The sequence below is a fragment of the Cyanistes caeruleus genome, chromosome 4 (assembly GCF_971803275.1).
Source record: "Cyanistes caeruleus chromosome 4, bCyaCae1.hap1.1, whole genome shotgun sequence".
Taxonomy (NCBI): domain Eukaryota; kingdom Metazoa; phylum Chordata; class Aves; order Passeriformes; family Paridae; genus Cyanistes; species Cyanistes caeruleus.
Window position 1 is genome coordinate 7,013,916 of NC_141704.1, and position 16,541 is coordinate 7,030,456.

The 16,541-nt window shown below is 48.5% G+C and overlaps 1 protein-coding gene across 8 annotated transcripts in view; it reads right to left on the bottom strand.

Moving 5' to 3' along the window:
• FRMD4A (FERM domain containing 4A) overlaps positions 1-16,541 on the bottom strand; it is a 383,203-nt gene that overhangs the window by 23,601 nt on the left and 343,061 nt on the right. For all 8 annotated transcript variants that reach the window (XM_086886548.1, XM_086886549.1, XM_086886550.1 and 5 more), the window contains 3 exons: positions 15,877-15,953; positions 11,496-11,634; positions 5,573-5,714 (listed from right to left, as the gene is read on the bottom strand). In XM_086886548.1, the coding sequence (XP_086742674.1) occupies positions 5,573-5,714; positions 11,496-11,634; positions 15,877-15,953 (358 nt within the window). The remainder of the gene's footprint in view (positions 1-5,572; positions 5,715-11,495; positions 11,635-15,876; positions 15,954-16,541) is intronic.

Sequence of the window (16,541 nt, forward strand, 5' to 3'; positions counted from 1 at the left end):
TATTCATTTTTTCTCTGTGGGTTGCCACAGCAGCTACACAGAAATATTTACAAGCATATGAACAGCCTGGCCAGACCTCTGTGCTGATGCAGGGTATGCCATGAGAAGGAAACAAAAGGCTTCTGGCTGAGCTGGTAGGGATCCAAATCAAGCCCAGACAGTTCACAGCATCTTCTCCAGCTGTGCTTTTCCTGTGTGAGAACCATGCTGGTCTTGACCCCGATGCAACTGATGCACATTTTGTCCACTGAGTGCCCATTTTTCCACCTTTTTCACTGCTCCCAAAAAGCAAAGGAACTGGAGGGGATATGGAAGCACGCTATCACATTCTGAGTGAAGCAATGGGATTACTGCTGAAACCAAAGTCATCCACTCACTGGCACTTATGTTTGGTTTTGAATTTTAATTTAAAAGCTGAATTATTTTGCAATGTATTATTAGATTTTTTATTGGCTGGATTCTCTGCTTGTTCTCATGGGTGAAAAACAAATGGACACTTGATCAGTCAAGAAAACCACACCTGTATGAGATGACTGTAAATGAGCAGAGAACAATGTTTTGTATTGCTGGGTGCCTACGGCTTCCATTAGCGGCTCTTTATTTATAAATATGTATCAATCCTACCTTGAATAAGGCTGTGATCAGAGATCCACTTTAAACTCAGGGGTAATTGACCCAAAAATGTCAGGACAAATCAAAATACCATAAAAACAACCAAGAAATAATCAAAGACCAGCACAAACCAAACCAATCAAGCAGATACTACTTTAAATCAGCCTTATTAGATATGGTCACTGAGTCATAGCTGCCCACTGCCTTTCAAAGGGGATCACCAACAGAGAAAAATCAATCCTGAGAGATCAGTCCTAACACAAGAGGCTCTTGCTGCAACAGAAATGTTGGCTGGGAGGCTTTCTCAGGTGTTTAATCTCCCACAATTAGGGTTAATTCCTAATGCAGTAAATGGGTGAAATGTTGCTGAAATACGTAATTTTACTGTATGGCATTTGAACCTTTTTTTGAAAATTATTCTTCAGCCTCCCCATTTGCAGTGCAAGGATTTACCAAACTCTGCATTTTAGCACATACTTCTGCAGAACCATCTGATGTCCCTAAAACAAAAAGGGTGAAAACATACCAGGTAGCAGGCACAGGGCCTTCTCTCAGGTGGACACCAGAAACCTGCTGAAATGGGGGCTGTTTTTACGAGTATGTGCCCTTTCTTTCTTAGCATACAGGATGAGACACAGGTCTTGGTCATATAAATGTCCACTCAATGCCCTATTAACTTGTGGAAACAATAATCATCTTCTGATACCCACATGTCCTCTCTAGGTGATTTCTTCATCCACTGACATTCAGGAGAACATGAGGTGAGAAATGCAGGGGGAACATCGTCTTTCCTGTCCAACTCCTTCTACAGTGGATTTCATGGCTGAACTTTACCAATGTTAACAGGGTGGGTTCTGCTCACTTCTATGCTGGTGAGGTCAGGACAGTCTTGGTGAAGGTGACATGCAGCACATGGGTCACACCCCTGAAAGATCTGGTCAAGTGTTGTGCAGGTGCAGGTCTGCTGGGGTCCAAGACAAGCGTTGCTTTAAAGCCTGCCAAAGGGGTGAGACCAGACTACTACTTTGGAGAGAAAAGTCCTACCAGTGACTCATTGTTTGTCTCTATTTCCTCCATCTATTGTAGCAGAGTGGAGTCAGCTTGGAAAAGGGATAAATGAGAAGGATGGAAACAAGCAGGGAGGACAGATGGGATGCTGAAGAGCAGAGAGAGCCAAGTCTTGGTGACACCAGCTGTGTGAGGAGAGGAGATGCAACAAGGAGACTGAGCAGAAGCAGCAGCAGCAAGGCAAAAGCACCCAGGCATCTCTTCTCTTTCTCATTCTCCAAGTCTCCTGCTCCGGGAAAAACACATCTAAATATGGCAAACCCTTCACTCTACATCCGGCTGATGGCTCCAGCTCACTGGTGTTTGGCTGAGCTCCCTGTGGAAGGCTGTCCCCTGAGCAGGGAGGGAAGTTTCCCCCATGCTCACTCCGTGCCAGAGCCTGGGCTGACTCACTGCACCAGGATGTCAACGCACAACAACCAGCAGCCCCAGACAGCCCCTATCTCTGGTCTCTGCCCAACACATAGGATTTCCTCCGCGGCGCGCGGGAGCTCAGCTGGAGCTGCTCGACACAGGATGCGCTCAGACATCCTGCGGGTGCCTCGTCCTCACCAGCCCCCGCACTCGTGGGCCACGCGGGTGCTGCTTATGCGCTCCAACGCGGTCCAGCTGGGCCACAGCCCCACCGGATGCAGCAGCAGGGCCTGGGAACTGCCTGGCTGGGCTCTGTTGCGGCGTTTTCAAACATAAACAAACCCCTGCACAGGAAACCTCCACTGCTGCAGAAGGAATGGGCTTAGGGGCTAGAGGCTCCTTGAATGCGACTGCAGAGCTGAAGCAGAGATGCTCCTCTGGGGTGTCTCCTCTGCCCACAGAGATGTCACAGAGATGACTTGGGGTCAGTCCAACCATAACCCAGTGACTACAGGGCTCCTCATTAGCTTGGAGACCTGCAGAGCTCTTACGGCACAGACTCCAAAGGAAAGATCCACCTTAGAACTAACTTGGCTGTTTTGCTGGCTTTGATTTGGTTCCTGCCTGTGTGAAAGCAGAGCTTATGTTCACAGGCAAATCCTTCTTCCCCAGATGTCCAGGGATGGCCCACAGATCCTGAGCAGAAGATCCCTGAGCTAAATCACAGCAGCCCACTGTCCTAGGAAGGCCCCTTTAGATCCAAAGTGAGGACAAAAGTTAGAGTCAGCTTGTCAGAAATGGACTTGGGCATCAGAATTACAAATCTGCAGTGGACAGCCTGAGATCAAGGGCTTGGGGAAAATGGAGGAGCTGAGGCTTTGAACTGCTGTAATCATGAGGAAGCCACTTCCCAGTGTGAGACTCCATCTCCTCTCTGCTGTCTCTTGAGACTGCAAGTGATGTGGGGCAGCGACTGCCTTGTTCTGCACAGCAGGATCTTCTCCAGACAGTGTGACAGCTGGAAGCAACACAAACTTTTCCTTGCAGACTTGCTGCAAGCCCAGGGGAGACATGCCAGTTTTGGCATGCTCCTCATGGTGCTGACAGCCCCTCCAGTGAGGAGGAGTGAGATGGCAGGAGGAAATGACTACAAGTAATTTTCAGGAAAAAAAAGACTGGGAATAGTAGGGAAGTGGGGACAAACAGAGATTCAGACCTGACCTTGTGATTTCGAGTCACTTGAGGTATTTATAGCCTGGAAGTCTACTGTGGCCGCTTAATCATTTGCACTTATTCTCTCCAGTGTGCCGGCTGTACTGCGATAACCCATCATTGTTGTGGTTGTGTGCCGATAATCTTTGGCACAATGGGAGGAAACACAAAGCCTGGGACAGAGCCAGTGACTGTGCCCAGTGGGACAGACAATGAATGCCCCCTCCCATCCAGTGGGACAGAGATGGGACACCCCCACCAGCCAGGTCCAGGGGAAGGGGATCTTGCAGCAGAGGGGTCTGAGCACGGAAGCAATCCAGGGTTTCCAATTCCCTGGTGCCTGGCCTCTGCCAGACACCTTCCCTCAATACTTTCTTATAGCTGCTGGAAGGCACACAGCAGCAGCACTCTGCAGCTCTCCTCAGCATTTTGGGGAGAGCCCTGTCCTCAGAGCCAGCAAGATGTAACAGGCAGCTCTGAATAAAGGAACACAGAGGAAGCCATGCTTGCCTGGCCCATTAGCAGCACCTTGAGAGAAACAGAGGTTCACACAGTCCTGTGAAAGCACCCAGGCAGGCAGATCCACCTACCCAGGATGGAAGAAATGACTCACCTGGTCAATGAACTCCGGGTGGGTCTAGTCACTAGTGCAATTCAGATGAGTCCACAAATCTGTGGTCAGCCAGAAAGGTGCAGGGAGCACAAGAGTACAAAAATGAAAGCATGGGCAGCTCCCAGTTTGGAATTTCCATATACTCAACCCTGATAGATGCTGGGCCTACACCAGCTTTTCTGGGACTGATTTTTTGCTGGCTTTCACATAGCTACTGCTCTCTCCAGGTGTAAGAGCAGAAGCAGACCCCAGTGTTTGCTTTTCCAGAAACACAAAAAGCCCATGTATTAACATAGAAACAGGATTACTACCAAGTAGCTCTCACAAACTTAGGAATGGTGCCCAGGAGGCTGAGATCTTGGAAAGACCTTAAGAGCTTTCTTGAGGTACTTAACATTATTTACTTTCCAGAAGGAAAGCTGGAAAAAATGCCAAACAAACAAAGACTTCCAACAACCTGACACCAATGTGGGAGCTGCTGAGGTACTGCAACTCTCCAAGACATGGGAGGCACAGACAGTGGATTGTACACTTCTTGTCAGGAAGACCTCAGGAGCAGAAAGGCAACTCTGTTTTCAGGCAAGGCAAGGAACTGCACATCAAGCAGCTCTGGAAGCACTGCACATTTTAACTACATTCTGAACATTTTCCAAGCAGGGTTTTAGTAGACATAAAGGCTACAGTGATGCAAAGCTAATCTACTACATCAATGTGGGTTCAGTTTTAAAGCATTTTCACTTTTAGATGCATTCTTACTTTGTCCAAGCCTGAGAAGGTTATTCTCTGCTGTCGCATATCTCAACACATTTGGTTTTGATAACTTGATGTCATGCTTAACAGAAAGTATTTAATTGTTTGAAACTGTTAATTACAGTGATAACAAAAACCTTGCTCTCCTGAAGACCTCACCTATGCAGATTCAAGCTCTTTGCTAAATATCACCCCCTACTTTAAGCCTGCAGTGACATTTATCACTGTTTTACACACAGCTTGCCTGGTTCAGACTGACAGAAGAGCATCAAAGAGACACAACCTCCTGACCCCACTTCTCCAGCCCTTCTCTCCTCCTGCTCTAGCTCTCCTCTGCATTATCTTCCCATGGGTTTCTCTTACATGTGACATCTTCCTCACACAAGAAAGTGCTCTAAGCCACAACAAGAAACCTTCAGGACCTTGGCACTGGTAGAGTATTAGGGAATAGTTCTTTCGAGCCTGGGACAGCAGCCAAATCCCAACAACACAGGGCAAAGCAGATGTGCACTCGGTGAAGAAGACACCCTGTCACAACAATGCTGAGGAACACCACCAGTTCCCAGCCACAGTTTCCCTTGTGAGCTACACTGGGTGACTGCTTCCCCACTGCTGGCTGGGCACTCCTTCACAAACCCATCTGCCTCAGGATAAGCTGGATACCAAGGGATGGTTAGGGTAGAAATTGTGAAGAGAGACCAGGTTTCAGCTGGAAATTGAGAGGCTGGAGATGACATCCTGGAGTCAAGGAGGAAATGAGTATTGGTAAAGAGAGAGGGGGAGGCTGCTGCCTGTGCTGTTTGTGGAGCAATGTGCTGAGAGATGGACTGCCACATGGACAGACAGAAAGGCTAAAGGGAAGTGACTTTCATTTCTGCAGTGCAGCTTCTGACTGCTCCCCATTATACCATGGCCATGACCCTTCCCACCATACTCCCTCCAGTTACAGGACAAAGGACCTACCTGATGACAGAAGACTCCCACTGCTTCCGCTGATAATTTTGCCTTTACTCCCCATGTTGGCCAGCTTTGAGGTCTTGAGAGTTCCAGTTTCAGTCAAGTCAATTGCAATCTCACTCAGGCTTCTTGCAGCATGAATCTTGGACTGGAGGAGGACACAGGAGTTAGTAATGATCTAACACCTCTTGAAAGCTCACAGAAGGAAAAAGATCTTTTGCTGTAGCAGGAAATAGGCCTCCACAGCAAACTTGGATTATTTTACAAGAATAGAAGCAACCTGGCACAGTATCCACTGCTGTACTTTTTACATTCTTAAGTGGGTACAGTTCTGGCATCGCTTCCTGTTGTTTGGGTTTTTCTCTGCTTTGCCATGCACATTTTTCTCTCTTAAACAAAGGATGTATGGGGTCACTGTTTTGCCACATACAATAAGAAACCTTCAGAAATGCCATCATAATAACCTGCTGAAAAGCTCAAAGGCTAAAGACCACCTCTAGCATTTAAAAGAAGCCAGATCTACTGCTTCACAAATCAGCAGTAAGCTTTGGAACAAGACACAGTGAGGACATGCTTTAAATGGGGTATCGTGAGAAGCTGGAAGAAAACAGAGACAGGGAAACACATTTAGGTTATTGTCCAGATTAACAAGCTGCATGCAATGTCCCTACTCTGAGGGACCTCTTCAAAGCATTAACCTTACTCTAGTAGAAAACAGCCAGCCCAGCTCAGTAACTAGCCACATTAGGGTATGGCCATTTTTCCCCATCAAATGTCAACAAGATTGTTGCAATTTGTAATTACAAGAAAGTAAATGATGCATAGTACATAAACGGGGAGGAGAGGAGAGGAGAGGAGAGGAGAGGAGAGGAGAGGAGAGGAGAGGAGAGGAGAGGAGAGGAGAGGAGAGGAGAGGAGAGGAGAGGAGAGGAGAGGAGAGGAGAGGAGAGGAGAGGAGAGGAGAGGAGAGGAGAGGAGAGGAGAGGAGAGGAGAGGAGAGGAGAGGAGAGGAGAGGAGAGGAGAGGAGAGGAGAGGAGAGGAGAGGAGAGGAGAGGAGAGGAGAGGAGAGGAGAGGAGAGGAGAGGAGAGGAGAGGAGAGGAGAGGAGAGGAGAGGAGAGGAGAGGAGAGGAGAGGAGAGGAGAGGAGAGGAGAGGAGAGGAGAGGAGAGGAGAGGAGAGGAGAGGAGAGGAGAGGAGAGGAGAGGAGAGGAGAGGAGAGGAGAGGAGAGGAGAGGAGAGGAGAGGAGAGGAGAGGAGAGGAGAGGAGAGGAGAGGAGAGGAGAGGAGAGGAGAGGATATTTCAGCTGCAATGGACCTCCAACAGTCATCTCAACCCATTGCTCAAATCTTACAAGCACTGTGCTTCTGAGCTTCAATTAGTCTGCCCTTGCAGGGTCACTGACCTGCAATTTTAATTTCCCAGAACACAGAAAGCTGTTGGTACATTTTGACAAGACTCTTCAACTGCAAGAAGAAATTTATTCAAAAGGGGGTTAAGCCCCAGTTCAAGATCACTTGACCATTCACCTCTGCACCTTCTCAAGGCCAGAAGTGACTCAGCCCTTGCCATACAGCTCAGGGGATGGGCACAACATTACTGCGCTAACAAATCAGAGCTGATTGATGTCCACATACCAGGGTGTGATCTGTTCCCACTGGAAATAACATGAAACAGGACAACATGGAATGCTTGTCACAATGGGATTTTCAGTGTTACTTCACATCCTCAGGAAAAAGAAACCATTCCAACAAGAACTAAGCCTGAATTGGTGGCTGAGTGCTCACCACTGAGCTTCTTAGTTCTGTTACTGATGTACTGTGGGGCTTTGGGTAAGACACTTTAGGTTAAGCTTTTAGAGATCCCCACCTCTGTTTGCATATCAGTGAAATAATAAGGGAAGGAAAATGTCTCCCTGTAGAACACTCTATTTTTAAGATTAATTTAAGACTGCAAATGAAGACAGCACTGGGAAAGTCTTCCACTGAAAACACCCTCAGAAGTATTATCATAATTTAATATTCTTGGGTATTTATAGGCTCCATCATTACCATTCCAAGGTACCCAAATGTCTCACAAGCTTATTTCCACAACAACCCCAATAACAGGGTGTGTGTTCTCACTTGTGTTGCAAGAGTGAACAGTGCTTGTGAGTGCAGAGGCTGAACTACCCAACAAGATATCAGAACAGATCAGTCAACCAGTACTGGCCCTCTTCAACTAATGTTGCAACCAGTTAGACCCTTCTCATTTTCTAGCAATTCCTCCCTAAAATCAGCCCCAGGAGAAGGACAGCACTCTTTAGTTTCTTGGGTCAGATGTTTCTGGTCAGAAACAAGGCCTGTGAAACATCTTCAAATAGTTCTGGAAGGTTAGTTCCAGGTGAAGAGGAAAATCACTGCTTTTATCTAATGAGATTTCCTTTACTAAAGTCTTCATAAGGAGCCTAAGCATGAACTGCTGTCTTGCTGTAATGACAGACCTTTGGAGGTAACAAGCCTTCCAACTGCCTTTGTCCTGCTGATAAATCCCCTGCAGGTGTATATATGCTGTATAACCCTATGTGTATGTAGGGCTATGTGTACTTTGTATAACCCCAGGAACAACTACATTGATCAAACCCAGTGTCTGCCTGACCCAACACACTGAGTCCTGGCAGTGGATGCCTCAGAAAGGCACAAACCCCAGGTCTGCATGGACAGATCCATCCCTCCTGCTCCATGAAGCAGTGGTTTTCCTGTTTTTGTAGGATAATTACAGCAAGCAGCCCTGTAGTTAATTTCCACTCATTTTCAGAAGGCAAATTAGGGCACACTTTGGCCCTACCTGTCTGACTGGGCACCAACCAAAGTGCTGAGTGAAGGCAATGTGACTGCTGGTGCTGTTGTGGTCCTGGCCAAGCCAGCAGTGGCTGGAAGTGTACCCTATATAGGGCAAATGAAAAGGTGATATCAGACCAAAGCCTGGCATCCCTGGAGCCAGGAGAGAGTTAAAACAAACCAGCAAACAGGATTAGCAAGGCAGAGTGAGCTTCCTCTGCCGAGGGTACAATTCAAACGTGCTGAAACCTTGGGAGGTTTTAGATCCGATCGCAGTTGTGCTAATGGTGCCCTGTACTGAACAGTTCAGATAAAACATCTCCTGAAAGGAATGGGGTTAATTTTCCTCACTGCTCAATCCCTGCTGCCTCTGCTGCCTACAGCAATGCCAGTCAGTGTCAGGTGGTCTCATGCATTGGACAGGCTCTCAGCAGCAGCAGGAATCAGAGCAACAGCTCATTTCACACAGGCCACTGAGCAGCCAGCACGAGGCCCGTGCAGGCTGTGTGCTGCAGCAGAGCACTGCAAGGCTGGGTTGCACCGCATTAGTGTTCCCCCAAGACCCCCAGTCCCTCCAGGCTCAGAAATTTTAAAGCACTTAGCGCAGACCTGCCAAGTCTCATTTACATGGAGGAGGACTGGCTCATTCATGAGTCATTTCAAAGCGTGGGGCCAAACTGATCCCCAGTGCTGTTCTGACAGGGTCAGAGGGTGAAGAAAAATCCGTAAGTGAAATAAGGAAGAAGATGGACACTAGGGATAAATTCATCCCTCTTGCTGCAGTGATGGGGCTTTGCTGGAGGTGGTTTTTTAAACCCTTGGCCTATTTTCTACCAGTTCATTCAGCCAAAAAGCCTTGCACTTGGAGGAACGTGGTGTTGAAAATTCCCACAAAATGGGACTTCTCAAGGTTTCTAGGCCAAGAGTTTGATTGACTCAGTGCAGTCAACAGTGCACAGACATGCCTTCAAGTCCTGCTGCATCTGTCTCCCAAAAAAATGGGAAGCTGACAGGATTTCTGTACGCTGACAAGCTCACTTGGGAAGCTGGAGATCTTTTCAGTCTCCACGTTATGCTTCAATTGCAGGCGGAGAGAGACAGATCAGCAGGGAGCGAGACGCTGGGAACCCGATGAGCTGGCAGGAGTTCAGCATGGAGTGAGGCTGCAGAAATGGTTGGGACCTCACTTGCAAAAGGGTCAGAATCCAGGCAAAGCGGATTTTATTTCTTTTTAAAATCAAATGAAGGGTTTTCTTTCCAATGGAGCTGCTGGTCCAGATCCAACTGGTGCCCAGTTGTGTGAGGAGCACAGAGTTCAAGCTTTCTTTATCACTATGTCACATCTCCCGCCATCTAATCTACATCATTGGAGCAAAGGCTCAGCTGTGCAGTGAGCTCCAGCAGGCTTTTTCCTCTAAGTTTGTTTTTATTTTTCTTTCTTTTGTCAAAATGATATGAAATGCCAAGTTTGGACATGAAAGGAAGGAATATCTAAGTTTTGCTTTGAAGTTGAGGATTCAATTGAAGTGGGGCCTGAGATTTAAGGGGCTGCAAACCATGCGACCTGAAACTCAATAAATGTTTGTCTAGGCCCCTGAGAGCTGAACCAAAGACATTTCACATCACCCTGCACTGGGATATGATTTACTAGTTTTCCAAAGCAAAGTTCATATTAGCACTGTGTCCTTGAAGTGACCAGCAGGATGAACTGAACAGATCAATAAAAATAGATGGATCTATCAATATTGACAGTGTCACATCAAAGATGAGGACAACACATGAAAATATCAGTTCCCTTAAGAGAAAGGGACAAAAATATTTGTATGCCTTAACTTCAAAGCCTCAGCACGAGGACTGGGATTATTGTGACAAAGCATGCTGACATGGTAACAGACGTGACAGGTTGACAAACGAGGGCTGGTGGGTGGTGCTGCCTGTAGGAGTGTGAGAGAGGGGAGATAAAATTGAAACACAATCTGCCAACAACAAAAGGAGTCACTGAAGGGAAGTCCTGGGTGTTTCAGAGACCCAGTTTCTTACCAAAGAAATGGGAGGAGGAGGGAATCTCCTTTTGTTTGTTGGTTGCTTGTGAACTAAATACCTTGCAGCTAGATCAGTAAATCCATCTGGCTAAAAGTAAAGAAAAATAAACTTCTATTTGCTTGAAATTTATCTCTGAGTTGACAGAGGACTATGCACTGCCCTGATGATCCTGAGCAGAGAAGGGACAGGAAATCTTCCCTTGGTATCAGTGAGTATGCAATTATGTCCATATTTAAAGTAGCAAGATATTAAGATTGCTTCAGGCATTTGGAGGATCATCACCTGCACATTCTGCCATTTCATCAGAGATGAGGACCAATGCAGGTACCCTCTCAATACAGGCTCTGTCTTCTCTGTGAAGCTTTACACTTCTCTGTGAAGCGTGCTCATATGGAGAGGGAAGTCTGCATGAGAAGTTTTTTCTCTGTATCAGAGTAATCTCAAAGTGATCAAAGCGATCTCCTGCTGCTCTGGGTATGCCTAAAATTACTGATGAAAGGAATTAAGAGGGAGAACACACACCCCTCTGGTTTCAAGGTGGTTTCTTTTGTGTATTGCGTGGCCTTTTGTGCAGCAGCAGTTTGCAATAGCTCCTTGTACAGCCAGGCTGTCAAGCCTCCTACCCCCGCTTAAAATAATATCCCTACCCCTCCTTTCTAGGAAAATACAATAGTAAAAATCAAGGGACAGCAAGAAGAATCCAGAGACAGTTGTAGGTTGGGAAGCTGCTTTGAACTCAGTTATTGGAAGCTGCCCTAACCTTATGACAGACATGGAAGATGTGGAAACCATTCAGACAGTGATGTTAACTGTTTCTGCTTGCTAACTTTGGGTCCTACAATTTGGCCACAGTTCAATACAACCTTTTCCTCAATCCTTACTCCCATAGGCATGAGCTCAATACAAATTTTCTCAGTCTGGTCAGGACTAGAAAATGTCTTCAGCCAATTCACCTTTTTTTTTGCTCTCGAGTATAAAGGGAAGGCAGGAAAGAAGCTGCCACCTGGACTTGATGTGTCTGGGACTGTGGGGAGTGAGAAGGACTCAACTGGCACTTCTCATGCTTACCTTGCTTTGCTTCCTGTCCAGGTAGAACTGATGTTGACTAATGGCCATAGCCCAGATAGACTTTATTAATGCTGGACAGGCGTACCATGTATGTACAGCAATGCCACTATGCCCAAAAGTCCTCCTGGTCACAGATGCCCTGGAGAGAAGAAAAGAATGAACTGGGGTTACACAAAGGTTTCACCAGATTGCTTTCTGTGGCAGAACCTGTCACAGATCTCAGTAAAAGCTGCTGTGTTTACTGTGCAGCAATAAATATCTAATCAAACCAGGAGAGCATTTACTTCAAATATGTCCTCAAGGTAGCAAGCTCCAGAGGACTAACACTTTGTCCAGCTCAGACTGTATTCCTGGATTTGGCTGACGCTGACTTGCTGCATATCCCAGGGGAGCTACCAAGGCCAAAGCCTGCGTGAATCCTCCGTGTCTCATCACATGCAGAGACATCTCAGGCCAAGTCCTCACACCCTCCACTGCCTCTGTCTTTGGACAGTGGCTCCCAAATATTAGGACCCAGGCAACAACTAAAGATTCACAGGATCAATGGCTGCTTTAGGGAGTGTGAGACAAACTCTTCAGGAACCTTAATTTCCCCACTTGTAAACAGATGTAGCAAGATTTACCACATGGTATGGGGGCAGGGAGTTGTGAGGCTCAGAGGGGGCTGCCTAATGTCCTGGAGAGGAGAATGGGACTCAGTGATTAGCTGAGTGAATTTAAAAACAGGAAAAATAAGAACTAAATATTTCCTCTCTGGGACTCCCAATTGTTCTCAAACATTAGCAAAAAAACACAGGTTAGGTTTCCCCATGCTTTCACAGCTGTACAAACCTGCTTGATTATTCCTCCCCATCTCTCAAAAGCAACTCCACCAGCAGAGCCCCTGACACCAGCACAGTGCACATTCAGGCTCTCAGCATCCTGGTCTGTGGAACTCCTCCCACTGCAGGGATGCAGATCTGGCTGGAGTAAACCACACCACTGACCTACAGAGTGCCAAATAAATGAGGGCCTCCTCTCCAGTCTGTTAAGATGGGTCTTGTGGTAGAGTAGGATTATGAAATGATGTGACATGAGTACAGAGGCTTGCTCAGAAATGTGACACCTTTAGGGACATGGATGGTGAAGAGGGAGCAATGCAAGAGACAGCCTGGAGAACACGTGTGCTACCAGGGGCTGCCAGAGACCACAATCAGCAGGGACTCTGAGCCATGCAGGTGTAGAGGTGATACTGCAGGACAGCTCAGGAGCTTTACTGTGCCATGCAAGGGGGAGTCAATTCTTTTAGCAGCACTCACAAGTCCTCAAGCCTGCTATGGCTCCCCTCCTGCACCTGTATCTGCACTGGCCACCTCTCTTCTGGTGCTTGTGGGCCACTGCCTTGTCCAAAGTTGGAGGTGAACACGGAGCGGTGAACAGTTGAATAAAGTTGTGATAGAGTCAAGAATGAAAGAAAACCAAAACTCTGCAGCAAAATGAGAACTGTTGGCAATGTTCAGTCTGGGAGAGGACTGACAGCCATTGCATCAGGGCTTTTTCAGTGCTTCAAAACGTGTTAAAGTCAAATTTCGGAGCTACAAATCAGAGTGAAATTTCTGAGAAAACAGCTGTGGCCAATGCAAACAAGGTCTGAGACAACTGGGATCTCATGTTTCAGTGTTACCTTGTGCTGAGTTCTTTCCTTGTGAATGGTGCTAGAGACCTCGTCCTATTACGAGTATTGTTCTTGTGAGAAAAGTCTCCATGGATGCAACAGGACAGCACTGATGGTGATAGACTGCCTCATTCCTGTCACTGCACAGGGAATGAAGGCTGTACTGGGAGGTGATCCTGAAACTGAGACTGGAGAGTGGATCCAGCTCTGGATGCTTTACACTGGTCTAAGGACACAAACCACTGCAGCACACTGGCACATAAAGCTTTAAGGAAATTAGGGCACTCAAACATGGGCTGAAGCCTTAATTCTAGTGTCATCCTATTCAGTTCAAACACAATTACTCCTGAATTCTTAGAAACATACTCTGCAAATCATTAATCTTCTCACTGGGAAAGCAGTGATTTCTAATTATTTTCCTTTTTGGAATCTGTACACATTTCCGATCAAAACAGCAGACTGCATCAGAACATCTGCAGACTGTTGGTCAAACCTGTGGACTTGTTTTTCACAGCTGTGTTTGAAGACCTGAGAAATATGGCCCATGGATGTTTTTTCCATGACTTCCCATACATTCTCATGTATGCCACACGAGCTATGGAATTAACCCTGTTGTTAGTTCCTAAAATGTATAATTTTCTTCCTTTATGGGAAAAGTAACTGCAATGAAAGGAGGTGAAATGGCCTGTTGGGGACAGGAAGCCATGGGGCAGAGGCAGGGCTTAAAAACATACATTGTGCTGCCCAGCCCTGGCCACAACCACGGAGCTGTGCTCGCTCTCCTGACTGTGGCTTCGCTGACTCAGGCTCTGGTTTGGCTACAAGGAGAGGAATGTGGAGAGAGCACTGTGTTGGCTACTCCTCCGCCTCCACAAGCTGAACAACTCCTCACAGGAGTCCATCCCACTTGGCCGGGATACCACAACCCGAGCTGTCTTCCCACCACGCCATGGCAACGTGCTGCACTGCATTACAGCCCGAGTATCAGCTCCACCTGGATGGTGCCACTCTGGATACAAAATCCAATCAAAATTATACAAAATCTAACCAAACTAATTCCTTTGTCTCATGAAAGTACCAGGCTGACAACCCGGGACAGGGCTTTGTCCTCCTGGTGTTGAGGCAGGGAAACAAAGCAATGGAATAAAGAATGGAAGCTCTTCTGTGTCACTAATTCCTATAATCTAAATACAAATGAAAGAGAAGAGGCAGCTCTGTGTGGTCACATTTCATGCATTACATCGAGTTGCAAATGTCACCATGATTTTAAGGTCCCAGAGCTATTTCCTTTCTTTTTCTTGCAACTACTCCTTCCAGGAAACACACAGAATTTAGGGCATTTAGGGGCATTTAGGGGCAGCACGCGTTTGTGACGCCCCTCTGGGTGCCGGAGCCTCGGTGGGGGAAGGAGTGCACTACCCTCAGCTCCTGCTGCTGGAAGATCTCCCAGTGTATTCTCGACTTTGGGAATTTGCTCTTCTAGATTTCATGTGACTGTTTACATGCTTAATATTAAGCAGATGCTTTGAGGTTCTGCTGACCTGGAGCTGCACAATGACATGAGCTGCTTTACTCGGTGCTTGTTTTAACAAATGCACCTTATGCAGACAGGCACCGTTGTACTGGTGTGACTGTGCTCAGATCAGGGTAAATAAGGATAGAAACTGCAAGCAAAATTCCCCTAATAAAAGTACATCTATTAGTACACAGATAGGCATGGGAAACAGGTGAAACTGGATCACAGCTGAGTGACCAGCACAACACTCCACTACCAGCAACACATCCAGTCAGTCTGGGCAGAGAGATGGTTTCCATCAGTGGTATCATACAGTGCAAACGAGACATTGCTTTTAGTCAGAACAACTTTCAGAGCCCCACACTCCCTGCATGCAGTAACCATCCAGTAACGCAGACACACCAGGGGTGCTGAATGCACTGATGGGATGCAGCACAGTCCCTTGAACTCTCACATTAGGATTCCGAAGTAAGAAAAAAGGCTCCGGTGCCAAAAGACTGATGGGCTTTCATCCAGGCTGCCGGCGGTAAATCTCTGGTTCTGTGCCACTCCTTTCAGTTGCACTACTGAATATTTATTTACAAAGAAGCATGAGTACAAAATCTGGCGCTCATCTCCGGGCTCTGAGTGAAACACGGGGACAAGGCAAAACATCCCTTTCAAACACGAGGGTTGTCAGCACTGCAGCTGAGGCACTGGAGCCGCACAGTCCCGGGTCACAAGGTGCCAGAACAGAGAGAAAGGGGAAAAAAAATACCGCTAGGAGCCGAGGGGAAACCCATCCTCAAAAACCCACACCAGAACCCGAAATGTCCCGCTGAAAGGAAGCAGCAGCCCCCGGCGTGGTACCCGCTGCCTCTCTCTTACGTGCTCCCCAGCTACCAAGCGCAGCGAGTCCCGCACAGCAGCGGAGGCAGCGCGGCTCGGGAACCCGGCTCAGCCCGGCTCGGCACTGCACAGCCCGGCTCGGCACTGCACAGCCCGGCTCGGCACTGCACAGCCCGGCTCGGCACTGCTCAGCCCGGCTCGGCACTGCACAGCCCGGCTCGGCACTGCACAGCCCGGCTCGGCACTGCACAGCCCGGCTCGGCACTGCTCAGCCCGGCTCGGCACTGCTCAGCCCGGCTCGGCACTGCTCAGCCCGGCTCGGCACTGCACAGCCCGGCTCGGCACTGCACAGCCCAGCTCAGCCCGCCCGTCTCGTAGCTCACCTGCGCGGATCGTGCACCTCCACCGAGAACTTCTTCTCGCGGAAATAGAGGTTCTCCAGCTGCCTCCATTGGAAGATCTGCGGGGAGAAGAAGGGGATGAGGCGCCTCCGCGCACTCCCTCGCCAGCCCTGCCCGCCGCTTCCTCCCGGCGCTGCGGCGGGAATGCCCCGCTGCGCTGCGCTCCGCCCCGGGCCCGCGTCCCGCCCGCGCCCCCCGCCCCGCACCCGCGGGGCAGCCCCGGGGGCGGGCGGCGGCCTCCGTCCCTCCCTCCGTCCCTCCGTCCCTCCGTCCCTCCCTCCGTCCCTCCGTCCCTCCGTCCCTCCGTCCCTCCGTCCCTCCGTCCCTCCCTCCCTCCCTCCCTCCCTGCCTCGGTTCCCCCCGCCCGCCGGGCCCCCGCTGCCCGCGACGGGCTCGGTGCCGGGGCAAGCGGGTTCGGGCGCCGGTTTCACTTTGCGAAACCAAATGTGTTGAAAATACATATAAACTCCGGGCAAACCGGGATTCGTCTACACTGTCCTTGTAAGGCTGTCACCTGGGGTGCTGCATCGGCCTCTGGCACAGCAGACCCTTCCCGGGGCGAAGGAGATGAGAGCCCCGCTTCACTCAAGTGCTAATACCCAACTCTGCTTTTATCCCGCCCGGCACGGCACGAGCATGAGCCGAGC